Source organism: Morone saxatilis, unplaced genomic scaffold, assembly GCF_004916995.1.
Source record: "Morone saxatilis isolate NCDOM2014 unplaced genomic scaffold, NCSU_SB_2.0 Contig19, whole genome shotgun sequence".
Lineage (NCBI taxonomy): Eukaryota > Metazoa > Chordata > Actinopteri > Moronidae > Morone > Morone saxatilis.
The window spans coordinates 3,617,669-3,641,931 of NW_023339751.1; the positions used below are offsets into that span (position 1 = coordinate 3,617,669).

At 40.0% G+C, this 24,263-nt stretch overlaps 1 protein-coding gene across 1 annotated transcript; it reads right to left on the reverse strand.

Moving 5' to 3' along the window:
* Positions 1–1,931: 1,931 nt before the first annotated feature.
* Positions 1,932–22,747, reverse strand: ret (ret proto-oncogene receptor tyrosine kinase). Its single transcript, XM_035662954.1, has 19 exons — positions 22,484–22,747; positions 11,168–11,410; positions 10,653–10,946; positions 10,145–10,383; positions 9,869–10,064; positions 9,579–9,778; positions 7,930–8,206; positions 7,638–7,769; positions 7,149–7,259; positions 6,927–7,040; positions 6,590–6,834; positions 6,356–6,503; positions 6,138–6,245; positions 5,832–6,046; positions 5,364–5,486; positions 5,210–5,280; positions 4,291–4,428; positions 4,044–4,143; positions 1,932–3,027 (listed from the first exon to the last, which is right to left on the reverse strand). The coding sequence occupies exons 1-19, from the start codon at positions 22,548–22,550 to the stop codon at positions 2,848–2,850; spliced, it is 3,201 nt and encodes a 1,066-aa protein (XP_035518847.1). The 5' UTR covers positions 22,551–22,747; the 3' UTR covers positions 1,932–2,847.
* Between the last annotated feature and the right edge of the window lie 1,516 nt (positions 22,748–24,263).

The window sequence follows — 24,263 nt, forward strand, 5'->3', positions numbered from 1 at the left end:
TTATTGATATTAATCATGAACAGTGATATTAATAATAATAAACATGATTAGTATTATTAATAAACATGATTGTTATTAATAATAAACTATCATTATTAATAAGTATTATTAATAAATATTATTAGTATTATGTTTTTATTAATGCATCAGCATACACAAACATACATTTAATTATTTAAAATACACTTTACTATGTAATGTAAAGGCCCCAGATATTTTATTCTTTCTTTTATTGCTACTACTACATTTTTTTTGGTGGGGGTATTTCTCTGTCCAAACCAGTAAAAATAAATAACCTCTTATTTGTGACTTTGAATTGAATTACAGCTCTAACTGGAGGCCGATCCCTTGTTTACTGTACAAAATATGATGTGTTATCACTGTGACGCATAAAGTAAATCAGGAAATGTTCCCGTGAGGTTCTATTTTTAGTCATTTATTCATTTCCTTCATAAATTCCCATTAAGGAGTCTGGAGCCTATCCCAGCACACATTATGTAGACAGGTCACCAGTCTGTCACAGAGATATTTTAACCAATACTTTAAACACATAGTGATTGTATTTCAGTCATAAAAGAATCAATCAACTGATACAGAACTGTGGAAATAAGAGATAGTTTTAAATTTGACCTGTTGCTGACACATGAATGGTCAAAATCCTGATGATGGAAGAGATGAAGGAGGAAGGGGTGTGTTTTAATGTTTTTACTGGCATCTTATAATAACTTAAGCTATACTTAAAACATCTTTATTCAAAACTTTACTTAAAGGTTTATGACAGAAGCAACAAAATAAAGGCTATTACATTTTATGCTTAAATTAAAATCACACTATAACAGAGAATTATTCTGCAACACTAGGTGGCTTCTATGGACAAATTCTTCCCACTACTGCAAATATGTAATAATAATAATTTAAAAATAAACATTTCTCAAATGTATAACAGACAATTTATGTCTGGAGGTGAACTGAGGCTCAATATTAGATTGTAAAGTTATAAAAACGTATAATTTATGTGAAAGTAAAAAGTAAAATCACATATAATTTTCAGAGACATGAGGTAAATGGACATTCTGCACATTTTTAATGTTTATTATTAATTGGAACATAATCAAATAATAACAACATAACAATGATAACACTCATTAGTTTACATAATCATACTTTTTCCACAAAGATTGCCATTACAGTGAATCAAAAAGTGAACTGTAGTCTGACACGGGACATGGTCACAATCTACATTAAGTCTCATGTCCTTACACTGGAGTAGCACTCACTAGTTGATATTATTTTTCATGTAAAAAAAACAAACAAAACAAAACAAAACAAGAACAAAAGCAAGAGAACTGTTCACTGAACATGTCTGCGTTACTTCTCTTTGGCAAGAACAGTTTTGAAACATCTTGTGGGAGAAACACAAAATGGGTCTGAGGAGCACAATCCTCTAAAGTAGAAACTTTACACTTTACTGAACAAGTTCAGCATTTTGCTTTTGTCCTCTCAATCCCAGCTGTCTACAACAGGTGATGGTAAAGACGTCCCCTTTTAATTCCTGGGCTGGAACAAGATCTTCACAGTCGCACATTAATAATTGGAGGCTATTGTAGAAGCGGCACAGGCACTTAAAAGACATTGACACTGGCATACAATCTGGTACAATAGTCATGCAGTGGTACAACTCGGCCAACATGACCCGTGAGGTAATAATTAACATACTGAAGAGCTGAAGCTTGGTCTATATTGATTCAGCCGCTTTTGCAGCATTAAAGACCCCAGTTTTAAACGTTGAATACCCGTGCAACAGAAATAAAAGGGAACCAACTTTAGCATCAGATTGTATATGTACAGTCGTATAGAAATATACACATCTACCAATTAGTCATCTTTTCTACAGGGTCGGTTTGTCTTTAGCTATCAAGCTTGTCCACAGCTTTTGCGGGTGAAGGCAAAGCCATCCAGTTTGCATAAACACTATCATTGGCATATCTTGTAAAGACTGGATTAGTGGCATCATGTCTGTTGAGCGGTACCGGGCTCTTCTCAGGCCAGTTCGGGTATGACATGCCTAAAAACGAGAACATATCATTTTTCTGCACTCAGTGAAAGATAAACAGCGTGCAGACAGTAAGGCTCTCAAAGCAAAACTCTGTGGTGCCTGTCTATGAAACAAGTCCTGATTTGACTCTCAGAAGTGTACATACAGTGAAATATATCATATAATTTATTATTTATTGTGTTATTATGTAATGTACCAAGGCTATACTGTTCACATTCCCCTGGATTTAACTATCCAATATGTTTTTAACTTTAAATCAATGTCATGAGAGTTGTGTTCAAAAGCCTTACTGTTTCTCTGTTCAGTATTGTGAAATCATCATAGATTAATGGCTTAATATACATTATAAAGTCAGGAATTTTAAAAAACAACAGCAAGTGATTGGTTGAGCGAGGACCTGTTTCAAATGTTACACACTGTTTCTTCCAATGCAAACAAATGAGGTGGAAATGACGACAATGGAGATGAAAAAAATGGACTATGTACAAATAAAATGCACAAGCACGAGCGGTGCCAAATAAATTAGAATGGAGGGTATATATTGAATATTTACAAATGTAGCACTTTTTGGTCAGCATTGATGTACATTAGAAGCAGGTCCAAATAAAAAACAGTCAAGACACAAGATCTTTTTTTTTCACTGAGCCTCTCATTTACGATGAAATGGGAGATATGTCAGCATTAATCAGCAAAAAAGAGCATGCCTAGATCACAGTCACACACACTTGACTACGGAAAAAAAGCCAATCACAACTTGCCAAAAAAGAGAGCTTGTGTTGTGTGTCCTGTTTCTAAAATCTAGTAAATGCATGGGAGATTCTACCATAGAGCTTGTTTTCAATCCATGTGGAGGGGAGGGTTCGAGGGAGAGGGGCGTTATTACAGTCCACTAGTGGTGTGTCCTCTTCAGAGAGGGCGTCGTCGTACAGCAGGGCATCGGCTGGCGTGGACGCCGCCAGGTCTAGGTAATCCTGGAAAGAGCAGATGAAGGTGTGATTAGGCTGATTACTGAGGAGAGGAGTCACAGCACGCTAAGGCACGAGAGTCCTTATGTTAAACATCAGACACGCAAGGCTTGGGAAGTAGCAGGAGAGCAGAAAATGCATCACAGTTACAGAAAAAAAAAATCAGTAGAGTTAAACATTTAGTAAAAATGGGGATTATTAGCAAGATTTTAAAACTCCACTCGAGTGAAACCACAGTGGATCTTACAGCTGCCAATATATTATTGAAGCCTCTAGTGAAAAAAATGCTTTCAAAGAGTGAACATTTAAAAATGTACATTTATTTGATATTTTATTAATAATGGATGCAACTGTAATTAATGAGTGAATTTCGATAATAAACTGGATTATATTATATATATTTATATTATTTATTGGGCTCGGGCCCAAAACTACTTATGTGGTTCGAGCTCTCACAGAATTTTTCCAGGGTTGGGTCATTTAAAGCTTTAACATGCAGTCCAGTGACATCTACCGACGCTCATACTTTCTACTCATTACATAAACGGACCCTTTTCTACCTCTTTTTGATACCAGCGAGGAACCGGCCTGCTGTATTATGGGATGTCTGCGTTCCCATGTCCTTAAATGCTCTATATTTAGCCTCACTTCAACAGCAGGAGCCTGACTGGTATGCTCTGTGATTACGCTACCCAAGGCCACATTTTAGGATTCCTCTTCAAGCACTAATTATGGTATCTAAAGCTTTTGGGAAGAGTGACAGATCACACAGTGAAGCAGTGCACATGTTGTCCAGCAGAAATAATATACTGCTCACTCGGGGCCAGCTGCAAATCCAGAAAGAGTGGAAAGCAAAAAGCTTTTAACATCTCTCTGTCAGATCTCAATGATGCATCACTGAAGTTTTGTCAACATTGAGCCAGTAATCCACGGAAAGAGGCTGATTAATAGCTTCTCCTAACTTCTTTCCTGTGGAAGAATATGAATAACTTATTGTAATGCATTGTATAGCTTCACCATACCCGACTTTTCACCATCATCTTTTCCAGTTCTTTGCTGATGTCTGAGAACGTCGGCCTCTTGTCGGATTCTTGTTTCCAGCACCGAAGCATGAGGTTGTACCTGCAGAGGAAAAGAGTTTCACAGTGGGTGAAATAAGTATCATTTAATCCACCCCAACAGTCATTTTCCATGACTGACCGCCTTAATGTGGTGGAGGGCAGTTATTGCACTGAGGAGACACAGTGGAGTTAACAGAGAGGAGCTCACATTTCCTCCGAGCAGTTCTCTGGTCTCTCCATCCGGTATCCAGTCTTCAGCAGGTTAAAGAGGCGTTCAGGGGCGATACCTGGGTATGGATTTCCTCCCAGTGTCACAATCTCCCACAACAGCACACCAAAGGACCAGCTGGAAGGAAACACAGGAGCTCATACAGTAAGAAGAGATCAGTAAAGACAGAATAATAATCTGTGTAATTCCTTAAAAAAAAGAGTTTGATATGTTTGGAAATCCCCTTATTTGCTTTCTTGATGAAAACTGATGGAGTGAGAAGATTAACACTGCAAACAAACAACAAATATTATCAACAATAATGAGATTATGTGCATCCACATAGAGAGGAGTCTCCAAAAAGCTAAAATAAATAAACTTAAATTAAATACTAAATAACATAGTCAGCACTTTGTCCAAAGTAGGCAAGTACAGGAGCCTATTAGTTTATTACATTATGTCTTTACTTTGAGTTTTGTTGTGATTTTCTTCCATTAAATCCCCTTTTGTGGCGGTTTGAGCCAAGATAAAGTTAAATCTCTTTTTTGCCACCAATAATATAGTATAATATAATATAATATAATATAATATAATATCACTTTCTCAGTATGACTTCAATTGTGGACAATCTCAAAAGATCAAAGTGTGTGATCTCCAACCTTCTTACAATCCCTCCACTAATTAGTTTTAAAACACCTCATTCTTATTTTTCAGCTGTTAATTACTTTAGATTTTGTACAGACTCAACAAACAAGATATAATGTGTTATTAAGTGACCATTAGAGGTGCTGGTAAGCAGATTCTGCCACCTTGAGCAGAATCTGAGTGATATCAATCTTCTCCTCTAACTCTCCGCAAGAAAACGAATAAGTATATTTCCCAACATGAACTATTCCCTTTAATTGATAATTGTACTCACACGTCACTTTGTGTTGTGTAAATGTGATCAAACAACGACTCTATTGCCATCCATTTAACAGGTATACGACCCTGGAAAACACACAGAGAGAGTTAATTTCCTATTAAGACATTGTTGTAAATCCATCAAAATTAGTCATTTTCTTTCTCTTTACCTTGCTCCTCTTGACATACGAGTCCTCTTCATACACGTCTCTGGAAAGGCCAAAGTCTGAGATTTTCATCTTTCGTCCTTCAGCTACGAGGACATTTCGTGCTGCGAGGTCCCTGTGAACGAGCTGTCAGACCAAAACGCTTGTTTAAATTACATTTCAACTGCTTACAGTGCGCACGCTCTTCCACGTTAACTGAAATATAACTGTCACTAAAACATTTCAGCTGCTTTATCACAACAAATCCTCTTTGTTTGATTTAAACTGATATTTCAACTTCAATAAATGGACATTTGACATTTGTTTTCACATTCAGGAGGAGTTGATGCCTTTTTAAGGATTTTAATGTGGAAATTATACTTTGTTTTGCAGAAAAAACATATTTAACACACATTATTGTTGTTGTATTATGGATTTTTTTGTATATATGTCTTAAAATGTCTTTAATGTAATGCAAAACTTGTCAAATACCTTCATTTCAGCCAAGTATTGCATGCCTCTGGAGATCTGCCATGCAAAGGAGATCAGGTCCCCCATGGTGAGTGCCCTGTCGTCCGGGTTCTCCAGGTAGCTGGAGTTTCGGTTGGCGTCCCTGCCCATGTAGCTCGGGCCAACTTTCCGACTCTCGCGCAGGAAGTTGCGGAGTGACCCATACTTGGCGTACTCCACGATCAGATACAATGGACCTATTCAGAGAAATAGAGAAACGCAGCACTTAAGAGTCCATGTGCAACACACATGCCTGGAGAGAGGATGGCAGGAGGGCTGAGGTCTTACCGTCCTGGCTGCAAGCTCCATACATCTTTATGACGTGCGGATGGTTGACTTGCTTCAGTAAAGTGAATTCTGACAGCAGGTCACGCAGCTCGCTGTGAGAAGCGTTTTCTGTGTCGGAGGAAAAGAGGGGATTATATAATGATGAAACCATTCATCTCTTCAGACGTTCACTCCTCATATATCACCGTCACTTGCCCAACTTGTCTGGCTTGTCTTACCTTTAAGCATTTTCACAGCCACAGTGGTGTAACCAGCTTTTCCTTTCAACCTGAAAGCTGTTGCCTTAACAACTTTCCCAAACTCTCCTTCTCCCAAAGTCTTGCCAAGTACAAGGTTTTTACGAGGAAACTCCCACTTAGGATCCTCCTGTTAAAAAAACATGAATATTTCTTTTTAACTTCTTAACCGGTTAAACACATCATGCTGAAGTCTGTCACAGGCTGAAAGCTTACAGGTATTTTAAAGGTGTCGGTCTCAATGGATTCCTGCGAGCCTCGGCGTAGGTTGTTAGCGGGGAAGCTGATGGGGTAAGCCTGAGCTGGCCGGCGGAAAGTCATCTCGGCAGAGGCGATCGGGGGCTTAGGCGAGTTCTTGTGGTACCGGTGGATGAAGTATGAAGACAGGAGGATGGAGACGATGAAGGAGAGGAGCAGAGCCGTGGCAATGATGCTCTTACACATGTCGTCACATATCGCCTCTGGAGGAGAGCATGTTGCACAATACTGTCATATTTCAAGAAAGCAGCGATCCATTTCGGGTTCTTTCTTTGATTGATTTACGACAACTCACCCTCGATGTCTTCCTTCTCACAGAAGCATCTCTCAGAGTAGCAATAGCAGGTTCCATAGCCGGCCTGGATCCCGTTCCTCAGGCCTCGTTCGTGACCTCCGGTAACAGCTTCCTCTTCAGAGACAGAGCGAACACAGTGAATGCAAAAGTCAGTCTTATTAACACATTTATACGTGATGCAAAATCTTTAAATTTGTACAGAAATCCATCAGTGTCTCTCACTTGTACAGTCTTGAGGGCATATTGACATATCTTTGCTTTCAACTGCATCACAAAAGCTATCTGGACACGTCCGCAAGTCAGGGGAGCAGGTCGAGTAATTTTCAGATATCCCTGGAACGTAAACACAAAGGAGAGACATTAAGTTATTAAGTTTGGTTAGCTTGTCTTGATGTTAGCCTTAAATTAAATAAAATGAAAAAACTGTGGTCTTTAGCCATCATATGGTGTTGTTAGTGTTTGTATTTATCCAAATTAAGACCACATTCTTTGTGACTTCCAACTAGGATGTTACTGAGAAGGGTACACATGCTAGTTCTGGTCCTTTAATCAGTTCCAGTACCACCACTGAGGGAAACATTTGGCGTCATTTGGTTCTTGTTAAATTACTCTAAGGTCTCATAATTACTACAGCACGGTTAAGTGATGTCAAAATGCCATATTATTACAAAAATCACAGCTTATTGCAAGTGTTCGTTAAAGATAATGTACCTTTCTCACTGCCTTGCCTCCACTGGCATCTCCCTGTTGTTGCCCCGAGCCCTCGCACAGACTCACAGGCTGCTCGCTGTCTGTTTTCTGCACAGGACAGGAACTGCTGGTTCTCCTGACTGGCCTTGTTTGCTATGTAAAAAAGCCAAAAACCCACACAACCAAACCTTTAAAAGACATTTGGGAGAAATGAAGTCTACACATGTGTGCCTACGATGCTGTTGAATTACTGTGAGATCTTTTGCCTTTAAACATGAGAACGTAAAACCTCGGCCGACAAGCTCACCTTGACTGTCTAGTATGATGTGGATCTGCGTGCTGGCCTCCAGCTGCGTTTGCTCCTCCTGAGCTACAACAAGGTACTGTAGGTCCTGGCACTCGGGCCTGCGCAGCGCCTCCGTGTCGTTCACATAGAGCAGTCCCCACATCTCGTCTGGGGCCTGCGTGATGCCTACGGCTGCGTAGCAGGACTGCACGTCAGCGGACACGTTCTTATCTGGCACCTCGAGCCGGTATGTGACACTGAAGCCATCAAACTGCTGGCAGTTTTCCACACAGACTCTTCCAACCTGAGAGGAGATGGGACATGGTATTACAGAGATACTGATTAATAATTTATAGTTGTTGTTTTTTGTTACTCAGCCAGCAGGTGGCAGTCTCTCTGTGTGTTTCAGAGTGAGTCAGCACTATGGTTTCTATATAGTAAATAAAATGAACACTGTATAGCATTTCAGAATTAAATCTTATCCTCTTTTTGGGGCATACAGTCAGCACATTACACTGTAATATACAGGCAGGTACTGGACTGGATGTATTCAACAGAAATTATTAACATGATCAGAAATCCTCTGTTGACTTTTCAACATTGCTTTGTTTTAGCCTGAGGTCTTTAACATCTTCAGAAATGCTGATCTGATGCCTACAAGTGTGGCTCAACCAGCAGAGCAGTTTCTGTGTGTACTTAAATGCCTAAAACTGAATTAATATTTGTTTTATTTATTAGCTTTTCTTGATCATGTGATGTTTTACTTGAGTGTTATTCAATGAGAAACATCATTTTGACAGTAAATAAGTCTGTTTAAGGCCCCTGTGCAGAATTCGGCAAATCAAACAGGTATTTTCTAGAGTTATAGCATCATATTGAATCAAGCATCTACAGTTTTTGGTGTGAAATGTTCTCTTTGCCTCACTATCTCGCCACCACAGCTCAGCAAGAAAACACAGCTGAAACACAAAGAAGGAATTTAAGAGACTGTAACTTTGGAAGATTAAGATTTGTGTGAGTGCTGTAGCTTCATATCAGCTTTGCCTGAACTGTGGATTTTGCACCAGTTACACTCCTGATTTTTTATTTGGACCCAACCTCAGAAACAAGCTGGCATGAGCTAATGTTGCTCCCAGCCCCAGACAGATGTTCCCGGTCTACAAGATAGTTTTGTCTCCTGTGACATTCGTACCCAACAATTCGATTAAAACATAGTTTTCTAACCAGCGTTTCTCTCCTGCTACACCAAGAATGTCATTTACATCTAAAAATGCCCTTGTGACAAAATCTATGTTGGCAAACCTACCAGAAGCCTGTTGTATTGAAACTATTGACCTCCCTCGAGGGGGCAATATTGATAAAAAACATTGCCAAAGGGGATGTTTTTTGATCCATAGCTTGGACTCTCAGGGACGTCAAAGGGAGAAAAATATGTTGTTGTGTGTATTTGTGATGTCTTGTGCTCTGATGGTCTTTGTGACAAACAGTTTCTATAATAAATGTTTTACTATAGAGAAATGTGTGCAGATGTTTTAGTGAGTTTTTATGCAGATAACTTTAAATACAATCACGTTCAGGAGGGACTTCGTGGCCAGGAACAATTACAGCAACCAATAACTCTTTCAACGTACACATGAATAAGTTTATGATTGAGTTTTGTACGTATTCATGAGTACCTGTGCATAAACAGACGCTCTGCGGGTCAGTGTGAACATATGCGTGATGTTGGAGAAGCGGATGTGGACCGGTAAGATGGTGACGTTAAAGTGCAGCAACACTGTCCCCTCTAGACCAGGATAGGTGGTGTCATTGACCCGGTAGTCCAGCTGCAGGGTGCGATTCTCTGTCACATACAGGTTCCTCTTTAGGACGAGCTCTAAAAGCAAGAGAGAAACACGAGAATGTAGCTTAGACACTACAACATTAATGACAACAGATGAATCTCAGCAGCTGCTTCTTTACTTACGGTAGTCGTGGACGGTCTCTCGAATGCCTCCCTGAGCAGCTTTCTTTTCACTGAAGGTGTCTTTTATGTAAAATGTCTCCTTTATCCACGGGTCACTATTGAGCAAGGTCCCCACATACTTATTGTGACTCTGGTCTATGGGATAGATGGGCGTTAAATCCCTGTCAAAGACGAACAACGTGCCAAAGGACCCACCCTGGAAACAAAATACAAGAATGTGAAACTCAACTCAAACACTGAGTCTAAAACAATGAAATCAGTGTTAATCTTTCTCACCTTCGTCCGATTGAAGCTGATGATAATATCTGCTGTGTCTGTTCCATTCAGGTATGGCGCATTATCGTCCTCATCGTCCACAAAAACGTCCAGCGAGGTTTCCACCTTAGTGACGAGCGTTTCCGTCCGGACTGTGCACACCAGCAGGAGTCTGTAACGCTCGCTCTCCTCGCGGTCCAACGGAGCGGTCACCACCAGCTCTGTGGTGTTCTCATTTACAGCAAACGGTGCTGGAGTATCTGTAGACAGGAGGAACAACAACAAATCAGCTGTGTGTGAATTCAATACAGAGATGGTGTGTGAGAATTAAAGACTGTAACATATGACATAATGGAATGGATAACTCAGCAAGTTCTGAGAATAAAACAGATATAAAAAAAGATATAAACTTTGAACTATTCGAACACTATTTCTGTTCATTGTACAGTTTATAAATTGTTATAATCTGTATTCTTAATAAGAGGTTGTCAGTTTACTCAATGGTAGAAAAGGAAACCACCGGTCTAACCTAATTCAACGTTGTAAGAAATGGTGTAGTTGGGGCAGACGTTGAGTCTGGTGAGACGTCGCATTTGCCGAAGGGCCCCGGGGAACCTGTTCTCCATGATGTGCGGGTTGGAGGTATCTCTGTGCGGGAAGCACAGCTCCTTCATATCTGTCTGAGCGCACTGAGGCAGCGTGGCGTTGACGAAGTCCAGGGTGATGCGATGGGAGTTTCTGTTGATGCACTGGGACTTCTTTGGGAGGTTTGGTAACACTATGACCTGCAGGAACAACTTCTTCACAGACCACGACTTTTGACCTGATGAGACACACAGAAACAAAAGGCTTTTTAATCTCACACAGTGCTGTTTTTGATGACTGCGCTCTTTTTGTGTGCAATTACATTATCATCCTGAAGGCAGAAACCTTATTAGTATGCAAAGAGCATAAACCTCAAGAAACTAATTTACTCTCATGTGTAGAGGGGTTACCTGGCACTGAAACAGCACTATAGCATCAAAATGCTTCTATCCAACTCACTTAACAAGGCAAAGTCACTCTCCTCCAGGGTTTTGTTCAGGGACAGAATTCCAGTGTGGACGTCCAGGTTGAACCAGGAGCTGTAGGAGCGTCTGATGGAGCTCATCCAGCACAGGTAGAAGTGCGGCCGCTCAGAGTTGCTGTCCAGCATGGCGTGGACCTGGAGGAGCGGCGTCCCCGCCGGCTGGCCGACATACACCGTCTCAATGTACTCCTTCTGAGGGAAGTACAGCCCTCTCGATCCTGCAGAAAGAAAATATAACCAGATGTTAAAAAACATGTAGCCAAGTGAGTCACAGGGGGCATTTAGTTTTATTCTCTTTAAGTAAATCATCGTAAGGCCTGACAGTGCTGATGAGACCCTCTCTTATTGCAGAGCAGTTATCAGACATCTCATTCTGGATATTTAACCGTGGGGACAATACCCACTGACAATGCTGTCTGGGCGCTGAATGGAAATTAACACATACATGGAATATGACAGGTTCAGGTTTTCTCTCCTCCTCTGACGCGTCTTTCATCTCTCTCCTGTTAGCGGAAATTGAAAGGAGGGCTCAAATGACACTTAGGCAGCTCTTTTAATGAATTTCTCATACGGTCAATAACGTGTGGTTTCGGATTCTCCTTGTATTCACCTTGAGAAGTTTAATTACAGGGGATAACATGATATGGTAGAGAAATGAATCATTACCTGCCAGAGGGGAGTGTGTATGTATATGTGTGTGTGTGTGTGTGTGTGTACATGTGTGCTGGGGTAATCCATAAAGAGCTATGGTGGGCTGTGTGTTTTACAGGAAAATGGAGATGTGAGTGTTCCTCCTGTAATTATATCCCTGTTATGTTCCTCTTTGACAACGGTAGGCGACCATTTAGGGAACGCACTAATGTCATTAGCAGACAGCAAAACTAGATTTTCTATTTCTGTTGGTACAGTTGAGGCCTCGGCTCTGGTTTCAGACATTGATTTAATTTAGCGGGGGTTGGATGACAGGAGGGCGAGCTGATGGATAAAATGTGGCCGCCCTTCCTGAAGGATGGAGATGCACTCAGAGAGGCTGCAGCCCTTTTTATTAAACGTGTTCCAGGGACAAAAACAAACAGCAGGCCACTTGTTTGTTAATCCTGCTGGGATGATGGGAGTCAGTTCCATGACTCAGATTCGGGGGATGATTTTCCATTTCCTCAATCTATCAGCCAAATTACATCCATTCATGCTCATGCTTGAAAAAAGGTACTTGGCCGAGGTTTACTAGGTCATTTTTAAAAAATTTTAGCTGTCAAAAAGGACATTTTTCTTTCTTATAAATGGATCTTTTTTACTTTTTACTAAGTTTTAAACAGTACAATCGGGAAAACGATTGATTAGTGATGTTTAAAAAATGGGTAAATAACAATATGACAAAATAAAATAGCAAAAACATTCACATTCATTCATTCATCTTTCATAAAAACAGGAACAGCTTGTTCATCTATTGTATGTTTCTTTAAATATTAAACTAATGCGAAAGGAATCGCAGTAATGGATGTTGTGTTTACTCAGTCTAATCTATTGGCTTTTAATATTTCATTCAATTTTCACAAACCAAACAAAGATCAATACAGGACAAACATCCGCCACATTGTAAAACAAGAATAGACTAATTAACCTGATGGGTTGCAATAACACAAATATGAATCACATAATATACATTCATGTTTATATGACTATGTTTGTTTTTACCTAAGCTGTTATCGTGTTTTTACTATTAAATTTACTGATATTTTATATTACTGGCTATGTGCTTTATGTTCTCATCATGTGGTTATAGCCACACCCAGGGGAGGGACTGAGACTGTTATACACACCTGAGGTTGTTTGTTTTGGTACCTTTTCTTATGTAATACAATAGTTCAGTGGATGACATGGATGGCCTTAGTAGTACAACATTGTGTAGCACCTGTTAAACGTTATAAAAACACTTTAAATGTACCACATGCAATCTGAATTAACTGGAGGTAACTTCATTAAAAACATATATGAGTTACAAGAGCAGAAAACAGAGTCTGGTGGTTTTATGTGAAAAAATACAGGAAGTAAAAGGAATTTCTTGTAGGCAACGTGGCTTCTCCATTTGTGTACTTAAAATGGCCATTAGAGGGGAGCCATTATCTCACTGACACAGACACTAAGAGGAGTGCAGCTTAATCATTTATAATACATTATTAGACTTAATGCCTGCACTAATTTGATAATAGGCTAAAGATCCCTGATTAATTTGTGTCTTTAACAAGCTAGAAAACATTCTTATTTTCTACAGCTCTTTATTAGATAAATAAATTAATTAAATCTACAGAGATCTTCCACATGACACCGTCATGAATCAAACACAGCAGATGACAGCAGCTCTACAAATAAAAATCAGAGGGTCCAATGTGTTAACCGGTGGGGGAGCTGAACGTATTCACGAACGCTGGCCTTGGCTTGAGGCCACAGCGGCTGGACCCCATGCAACACAATTTGTTTATATCATTCAAAATTCAATTTCTTTCCAGGACTGAAGCCAACAGAAAGCAAGCAGTTTATATCAAAACTAATTAATTGAATGGATCAAGCAGGCCTCTCTTAGCAAATGGCATCTTTTGGTCTGTGAAGCCATGATGATGATGATGATGATGATGATTTTCCAAAAGCATGACTCATTACGTTCCCTAAACGATGCACAAGAATGACGGAGACACAAATGACATTTCACCTCTTGCATGGATAATGATTTTAAAAAATAAAAGACACAGTACAGGTTTTATTTCAGCTCCAAGCCTTGGGAACTCTGAAAAATGTTTTGTATTTTGATATATAGACGGACAATAAGCTGTTTCGGGAACAACCTTGACCTCCCATAACTCAAAGTGTGTAAATATTACCATCATAAGCAGAACCTTTTACAGTCTTCAAACACCCATAAAACTGATGCTGAGCCGCCACATACATTGTCATTTCTTCAAAAGCTGGAGTAAGTAATTTTGCAAACAAAGCCGGTGTTTGAACAGGAGGACTCTTGTAGCAATCCGTGTTTACAATAGATGTCATGTACCGCTGAGTGGATAGTGAAATTGAACTCATACGTTGCTTGTCTGGTGAAAAAAAAAGAACAACAATGGAAAACCCCCCTCACTCATCTACAGTAAAGCACAGTCCCTCCAGGAAGCTGTGACGCAAATTCAACCAATGCCCATGAATTCTGTGCGGGATGACAATATTGTCCAATCTTTTACACAGGTTTTACCAATCGTTACATTGAGCTATACATCATCAAACTCATGTCCTTGTTTCTAGTTGCGAAGAAGCAGACAATGGGCAACAAACGTCTCACATTTACCCTCATGATCCTGAGCCTCTTAAGGTTACTTTGGACACTTCAACAGTGTGATTTTATTCTCAAATTATACAGAAAACGGCTATTATCTTTGCAATTTTCATTTTCTTCTACAAATTCATTGCAAAAACAAAGTCTTAATTCGTGGAATCAGATATTTCCGACTGCAACAATCCCAAAAAAACAACAAATTACTAATAAAATTTCAGTAATAATATTAGTTACCCCCCCCAAAAAAAGTAATTACAACCTTACTTTGTTGTCACCCATCTACTAATTTAAAATCCAACAATCCAATCACATCCCTGGCTTAATTTTTTAAATTGTGCAGCTAGCTTGGAAGATGGAACCGCTTCTATTCAGCTGTAGTGACAAAGAACTAATGAAGCTTGTGGATGGATATGTGGTGGATGAAATGTTGGATTCAAACAGATCCTTACAGGTCACAGAAGACCCCCTGGTAAAACATTTGCAAGATATATGTCTCTTAATAACAGAAGTTGTATAAAAAATTGTGTCTCACCATCAGTTTAAACCAGGTGTTCTACCACCTACTCTGTAACTTTTATGGATCCATATGCTGCAGAATAAAACTGCTAGCTTGAGAAGCACACATGCATTTTGAGAAAGCAGAGAAGTAATATAACGAGTAGTGTAACAAATTACCTTTAGCAAGGAGTAATAAATAAAGTAATATTACTTTTCAAAAGAGTAATGAGTAATACATTTTATCTTCTGCTCATCTCCACTCTTACCGGTTGCCTTATTGCAGTTTCCTCGACTTAAAGGACCAGTATACAGGATTTTAGTGTCACCTAGAGGTGAAGTTTAAGATTGTAACTAACTGAACACTGCTTGCGTCTGTATTTGATGAGCTGGGAAACTACAATGGAAGAAATATGGCAGTTCAACATGGCAGACTCCATCAAAGGCAACCTGCAGTGCCTGTAGATAAAAACGTCTCATTCTAAGGTAACAAAAACACATTGATTCCTATATTCAGGTGATTATACACTAAAGAAAACATACCTATGAATAATATATTCCATTTCTACCAATCGATCCTCCTAAAAGTTTCACACAGGACCTTTAATTTCATCTGTTTTGTCTCATATTTTAACCGTGGGAGGACAAAAAGGACACAAGCTCATCACAAAATCTGAAACCATCCACCACAGACCGCAGCGTGTCTAGGACCGGTCACAGCCGATAGGGTAGGACGCCCTCTCCGTCGTCCCAGACAAAGACAGGAACTCAATTAGCTCAATGCGTGCTTCGGCTGATAGATTTACCAGCTATGAGCTCATGTGCTAGAGTAACCCACATGCTTGCTAATCTACCTCTGTGAATCTCCCTCTAAGTGAAACAAAACGTGCATCTGCCACCCAGACGTCCTCGCCGAGCATCCTTGTCAACAGCAGCACGGGCGGATCAGGAAAAAGGGGGCCCCTGTATCATTCATTCCCTCTCTAATCTTATTCGCAGACTGGAGCTCCTGCGGGTGAGAGATCCAGTCCAGTGCCCTTTCTCTCCCAAGGTCAACGTGCGCTGCATCTGTCCCCTGGTAACGACCCATTGGAGGGGCCAATGTATCTGGCAGCAGACCAATCAATAACCGTACTAATCAACAGTGATGCTGATTGTTTTCCACTGATGAGACAGACGAGGGGGAGAAAGGCTGACGGCTGCATGTGTGCAATCATCTCTGTTGCACATAATATGGATCTGCTTGTTTAGCCGCACGGCCACAGAAATATTACATCTACTGTATGGGTTTAATTTCACAGCCAACTCTGCAATTTAGTCCACATTCTCAAATAATCCATCATCTAGTACAAAGCAGCTGCAGCCAGTGGCATCAAGGAGCATTCACCCAGTTATATCACGGTGATATAAATACAATAAATATCATAATCACTCGTTATTACTCTGCTTCCAAAGATGTTACAGTTATGGGAATCGTTCTCTTCAAGGATTCAATTAACTAAAAAGCTGCACATTGAGCTATAATTCCACTTATGAAAGCTCTTATTGATCATAATGTTTGGAAATCTCTCCCTCTTGGTTTCCTGCACTCGATTGCTTCGTCATATCTCGCTGGATCCAGAACCTCCTGGATTTAATATCGGCCTAATTGTGATGCTTTCAATCTCTGAATAATAGGGTGTAATAAGGGAAAGACAGTCATTTCCTGTTATGGTGACAGAGTCATCAAAACTTTTCATCAGAGTAACATGATATCTGATCTCAGTTTGGAGGAGGTAGTCGGGCTCCAGGTAGATTACTCAGTTTACTGTGATGCATACCGTAACATAATAATCAATTACCCCCATAGTGTAATCCAATTAGCCCTCAGAGAATACAAGAGCTGAGATCCAATGAACCGTGTTCATCAGTCATCAAGAAATCTAATAGAACATCTCCGTTGGGATTAGATGCAAGTACAAATTCAGTTTAAGAATTCCTGTGGGAACGACAGTGGCATCAAAAATTGAACACGTGGTACATCAGCGAGCATCCAGACTGAGTTTGACGCAGAAGGCCATTAGACTGCTTTGATAAAATAAAAAAAAATCTCTTTCCTCATTACAGCGGTTTTAAAAAGCCATCAGATTCACCGACATGTGCACAGAGAGACATAAGCTGCCTCTGGCAAAGTAAATAAACATTTTTACTTGCATAAATACTTCATTGACGCAGGTTTGAGCTTACTGTGTGACTGATAAATAGAATCTGCTCAATTATTGCCAAGACAGGGTCTCCTGGGTGGGGATCTGCTATGCTTTATTTGTATCCTGTTGCTTATTGCTGCTCTGCATGGGTCAAAAATGGGCTCTAATCAGTTATGTTTGGCTGTGTTTTGTTGCTTGCTCACATGGCTACATACTAGTGCACAATAATGGATATAGTTGCTGTATTACTGCTTGCTGCTCTACAAGGCTTTTGCACTGTCTTAAGAATTAGTTTGCTAACACAAGCACATTTACAGAAATATGGATTAATGTACATTGTCCTTATAAATAAATAAACAAAATGGAAGAGAAACCCTTCACAACTTGTCAGAGTCTACATTAATGCTAGCAGCTCTGTGAGACTGTAAGGAAACAGTGCTTTGTGCAGCAACATTGTGCTAACACAATAACAGTGCTAACACTGGGATGTTTAGCCTCCGCCCAGGAACTACATATAACTAACAACGATGGGACTGTCATTAGTTTTGCAGGTATTTGATCACAAACCAAAGTATTGGACAAATTAAAATGTTCATCTGATGATAGATAAAAAGTCAGGGGATCATTTAAGTCACCAGGATTCATCCTCTTATGCTGATAAATATCTGTACACAATTTCATGGCAACTCGTCCAGTAACTGTTATTTATTGAGATATTTTAGCAACACAGCTATCCCTAAAGTCACCCTGCTAGCATGGCTAAAAGCAGGCAAACATGGGCCTACTACCTTACACATACCGCATATTATCAAGAGGTGTCATACTAATGAAATAAACACTTGAAATATAAAATGTATTCATTGTGGGTCTATTAGCATCATTAAATCTTTAGCACATTAGCAAAAGTACTAACGTAGAAGTACAGATACAAAGACTGGTAAAAGTACTGATTTAACAGGCTCTGAAATGTACTTAAAGTATACAAGTAAAATGTACTCATTCTCTGAAGGACATTTCTACCGACTGTTGTCTGTTTCGTCATGTGTTCAATGATGCAAATAATAATAATAATAAAAGATAATTCCACTTAAATACATTCAAACTAAACCAGCCTGTTTGAACATGTAAGGGGTAGAAAGTAGAGATATTTGTGTAAAAATGTAGAGTAAAAGTAAAAAGTTGTCAGAAAAATAAATACTCAAGTAAAGTAGAGATACCTGAAATTGTTTAATTGTGAGATATCAGCACCTGAAGCCAAAACCAGCTCTGTGCTGCTCGTTACGCTGTGTGTGAGAATCTGATGGATTACATTATGGAACAAAAGGCAGGGACATTGCTTTATAGCAGGGGAATGGAGGCGCTGATCTTCCAGCACAAATGGACGTGAAGCTTTCAGAGTTTCTGGCTCTGGCAGGTGGTGGTGGGACTAAAAAGGCCCGGCGGAAAAATAATTTCCAACATGTTTGCCCACTTCAGTAAAGTGAAGGATCAAACAAATGGAGTCAGAGGGATGCCGGGGTGGGGCTGGTGTAGAAAATGTGCTAAATCTGTCCCCTGTTGTTTATTTTTTCCACAGTAATTATTAATAAGCTACTTATATGGTCATGTTTAAAGCTGTTGCACCTTTAAAACTGCACGTTAACGCACATCCAGTTGGAGTCGAACTAAGCCCCGTCTTTGTTTCGCTCATTGCCGTAAACGATGGGTCAAACACAGTGTGCACCGCTAGGCGACTGGAAAATAACTTGTCAAGACCCATGTGAAAGGAGAGGGCTAAATGCCCCGAGGGCGAAATTTCAATCAATGTCTCCTTGTCCTTTCACCACAGCAAATTAGATTCTACCCCGTGCATGAGAGGGAAGTGTGACCCTGAACTGACTACAGGATCAGGCAGAGAGCTTTGACAGGTAGGAGCAGCATCCATGTAACGGCAGCAGCAGCAGAAGCAACAGTGCAGAGTTGGAGGTTGGGCTGTAATAAGGTCCCTCCATCATAACTTACTGGTCCAGTTTGGTTCAAAAACTTAATGGGATGATGCATTTTTTGCCAACATTTTTGGTGATTAAAACTTGCACAAGCTGGCAAAAAGGAGAAGCTATAATTGAAAGTCAAAATGTCAAAACTCTGAAAGGCTGAAACTGCTGCATCACTGCTCTGATTCTGATAAAGATTTGTGGCATGCAGCATGTTTACTGTTACTCATTAACTTCTTTTTTTGATGTTAACCTTGATTTTGGGGGAATATTTTCTCAGTATTTGTAGTCTTTAGGGTTGAGATGAGTGGAGGGAAGCTCAGGCCAGATGGTTGTGGTTTTATAGCACATGTGTTGTATGTCACATTCTTCTTAAAAAATCAATAAACTCTAAATAACTGAACACCAAAAGCATATCCCCTGTGTCAGTCCCATAGATAAGCAATCAAAATACTCCTTTCTGCTTCTAACAGCTTTGACAGAAAGCCACAGAGAAGTTTTTTTCTTCCTTAAGAAACAAAGAGAAGGTGTGCTGTTTGCACAATTTAATATAAAAGATAAACTCTGCAGCAAACAACTTGTATCTTGATGTTTTGCAATTATACTAAAAGAGACGTAGTGACAGCAAGAGTAGAAAATTGACAAGATTTATGATGCATCCATAGGCAGCACAAGACAGAAGCTTTCCTAAATCATATAATGTAATAAGGAGCTAAATCAAATAGCAGCATGCAACAAATGAGATTTATTGGTCTGGTCCTTCTCAAAAGCAAAAGATGTTGATGAAAATGGTCGTTCTAATGCGAGGAGCTAAAGAGGCTGCAAACATGGCCTCCTCTGGGATGGAGGGGTCATCACTGGAGATTACTACTTGGTTAAGGTTTCAAAGGTCGGAGGGCAAAGCAGGGTCAAAGCTACAGTAGCAAGGTCATGGTGGAAGATAAACGGGTCGATGCTTTTATGGGAAAACATCTGTGGCTCTTCGCGGGGGAAGTGATGGATGACACAGAAGTGTCTGTTAAGAGGATTTGGTTAATTTCAATGAAGGCTTTCACTAGGTGTAGACACAAAAGGTCAACTCAAGACATTTTGTTTACCTCTGCGAAGCCACCGGGCCCATAGGCCTTCTTCATTCTCAATCGCCAGTCTCCATTTTAAAACATCAAAAGTCATTTTAAAAAGCTATCTAGGTCCACGTGGTTCCTCCATGACATTAAAAGTTCAGATCTTAGCGAGGCAATGACTGAACAGCTGCTTGGATCTTCTCAAACATCCCAACTGCCACCGATCTCACAAACAAAAAGCCTCCAATTCACTCTAATTCACGTCTTCGACTGCTTTTACTTCTTCTACTCATAAGTGCAACCACATTTAAAAATGCTGATTGCTCCTATAGTGAACTCTGATTGCCAATTTCATTTGTTTACCAAACTAATGAGTAACCTGTAACCTGGTTATAATTACGTGAATTACCAAACTTACTGTGGCATCTTTTGTTTTCTACAATCTAAACAAACACCTGCAACCGTTCCTTAGATTCTAACAAATACTCAGGGACTTGAACTGTAATGAAAACTCACATTTGGAGGCCGTGTGATACAAAAAGTGGATCCCAACTTGATCAATTACTTTAATAACTTGAAGAAGAGAGCTATAAGTGAGGAAATGGTGATATTGTAATGACGCAGAACATCCTCCAAAAACCATCACCTTGAACATATGCAGCAAAATCAATCTGATGTGTCATTTCATAGCAGCTAACGTCTGACCTGCAATCTGAACGGTGTGTGCACTTGTACAACAGGCGATATTTTCCTAAAGAAAACAAACAGCCAGTGTTTGCCCAGAGATAGGAGCAGCTGCTGCACACCTGCCTGCAGCTCGCGTCTCCTCCTCTCTGAACAAGTGTAGGTCTTTTGTTGCAACAAACAGGTAGGTGAGGAGCACCGCGTTTACGTAGGGTGTACATTTCAGCACCCATTTAATTACCATCACGCCCTTGACATATGAAATCCAACTAACTGTGGTCGTCTATAAATATCAGGAGAGATGCCTGCTTCGGTGGCGGCAGAAGCAGAGCTGTGAATGTATGTAGGCTGTGTGATAGGAGCATCTACTGTAAGTGTGATGTGAATCTACATCTCTCAGCAGCCCCTGAGCACTGAGACCTACACTGTCTGTCACAATGAAAAATAAGCAGAGAACATTGCATACATACTGTGGCACCTTAAAATTTTCATTAATCATTTTAACAACACTGCAGGAAACTGCTCCCTTGGGCGATTACGTACGGGGCTGTAGTTTATTGGTACTGTAAACCCACTTTTGCAGGCATGGAAATGTACACATTTTTCACATAAAAAGATGACGATAATCTCACTTTTGCACTCTACACCCCCGGATGAAAAGCACCGAGAGTAACCTCTGTTTAAGTTTAACTTTCAAGTGCAAAAACAAATTGAGGAATTCCACACAATGGCCTATATTTGTCCAAGCATCACATCTGACACACACTGAGATCTGCACACTCCTGAGCTATGAGAGACACTTTAAATATAGACTGCATGTGAGGACAGTGTTGGTACAGTTGGGCTCTGGGATTGTGAATGGGATTATAATATTATGATATATGGCTGTATTCATTTGACTCTAGGTTCCAATGTGCCATACCACGCATAACAGCCAGCGCACAATGCAAGTATCACTTTCTGCTGCACCAAACAGTGCTGGCATTGTGTTCGTGCCATTTCAGACACTTCTTGGAAAAAGCCTTAAAGCTCCAAGATGTTGCAATTTTTCTTTTATTTTTTTTTCAAACCAATTTATCTTTGCATTAACAGCCAATTTCACGTGTGTTTGTCAGTTGCCATGTAGACTTCAGGTCCAGTAGCTCAGAAATCCTTTCCTCTCTGCATTTCTCTTCATTTTCTCTTCTTTTCATCTTCCTCCCTCCTCCCTCCTCCCCCTCCCACCATCCCATTATTGTCGCAGAGAATCGTAAATTTAGTGAATTTAAAGTGCATCCCAAACCAAACATATTTCAGTTCCTGCTGTGCTCACACCACCAGTAATTGGCTTTCTGACTGACAGCAGAGCAAGAGATGAAGGAAACAAAAACTGATGCTGTGAGACTAACAGATAATGTCTTGAACAGGGCAACTTTGAAAGAAAAATACAATTTAAAATATCTAAAAAGACTCTAGAGAAACAAATTCTTATATTTCTGCATACACAGACACTTACAAACACACTTCAGTGCAATATATTTAACTTCATCTTGAGCATGAGTCTACCCATAAAGCTGGTGATGATCCTTACCTTTCAGCAGCAGCAACAGCAGCAGCACAGCCACGTTTCCCCGAGAGAAACCACAACTTGACCCCATAATCGCGAACCATAAGTGAAAGTTTCTGAATGAAAACGAGCCTCAAAAAAAGTTCCGAATTGAAAGATTTTGAAAAAATAAAAATAAAAACCCCAAAAACAGACCGATAAAAGGAAACGAAGGCGCTGAATAAACCAGTGTCCGGTGCAGCCAGATGAAGTCCTCAGTGTCCCATAGACGCGCTGGTGCGTGCGGCTCCAGTGGCTGCTGCTGGGCTGACTGGCTGACCAGGAGGAGGAGGAGGTTCACTGCCTCACTGCTCACTGCCCCGCTGCTTCCGCAGCAGCAGGCAGCGCAGCATCCACAGGAAATTTAAGAGCATAATTTAACAGCAGGTCAGTCATCTCATTAACACTCTGCAGGAGGGGGGAAGAGAAATTATTAGCAATTATCATTAAATGTGTAATGGTGCATTTTAAAGGTGCAGCCACTGGTGTGTTTATTTTAATCACTGCTTCATTATAACAGACTTGTGATCATTTATGTATGAATTCCATGTTGAAATAATCATTATTTCAACATGTAATCCGGTTGCACCAGTGGGATTATTATGTTCAGTTTAAGAACAAAGTTTCAGTTAATGAGGAGGTGTTTAAGTAAATGATGATGAAGCTGTTAACACAATAAGGTTTAATAAGGATCTCACAGGCTTTTTTTTTTTTAGGGATTGTTGCAGCTTAAAATGTCTGATTACATGACACCTTTTCTAAAAAATAAAACAACAATGAAAATTTGGGGTATAATTCATTAAAAATTGAAGGAAACTTGTCCCAGTGAGAATAAAAGTGTTAGTATTTTGGTGCCCATGGCTCAACCCACAGGGGACTGCTATGATTGGTCAAATTTGCGAGAAAATTTGCCTAGTTTGGACAAAATTGCTGCAGAATCTAGTGGAATTGGTTGAATTTGCATTAATTGTTGCAAATGCAACCTCCTGGAGGGACATCTGCGGTGTTAGAGGCAACTTTAACTGCCAGGACAAAAACAGCTCACCAGCTGTGTGACTCTGGTTAAACTCTGTGAGACCTCTCCCCTCTCATGTCTCCAGTGTGTGTCCGAGGCTTAAGGCTGTGTTACAGTGAGGGATCTCTCTCTCTTTCTCTCTCTGCATGTGACTGGATAGTGTGGAGTGATGCATTGCTGCAGCCTCGGGGCAGGACACCAGTCACTCACACAGCAATCGCTCTCCAATCAATGTCCCTGCATGTGCATGGGGCAAAAACACTGGAGCTCACTGGGCTGCAGAAGGGGAAGAAAAAACATGATATCACTCCTGTTGTTCTATGTGCACCTGCTGTCTTTGGTTTACTCAGTTTGTCTCCTGTAGATTAAAGGTGGTAAAACAAAGGTGTGTCCACAGTTTAGGATTGAAGCAAAGTTAGAAATTAAAAAGAATAAACTGTATATAAAGAAGAAAAAACCTGAGAGATAAATGAGCAGAAATTGTTGTCAGTTGTCAGTTTATAATTATGTGTATAATTCTTGAGACCTTCTTTCTTTTATACTGAAAATCCATGTTGAACGCTTTATAACATCCAGATTAGATACTATATTCTGTTTTTTGGTTATCTAAAGCACACAGCACTGATTGAAGTGTCCCCTTCAACTCAAAAATCTGTGTTTCTTCTTGTGCCTACAGTTGGATGTTTAATCCTAACCGTACAGAATGATGTGTGTGTTTGACACTACAGGGATGTTTTCACATTCATCTGC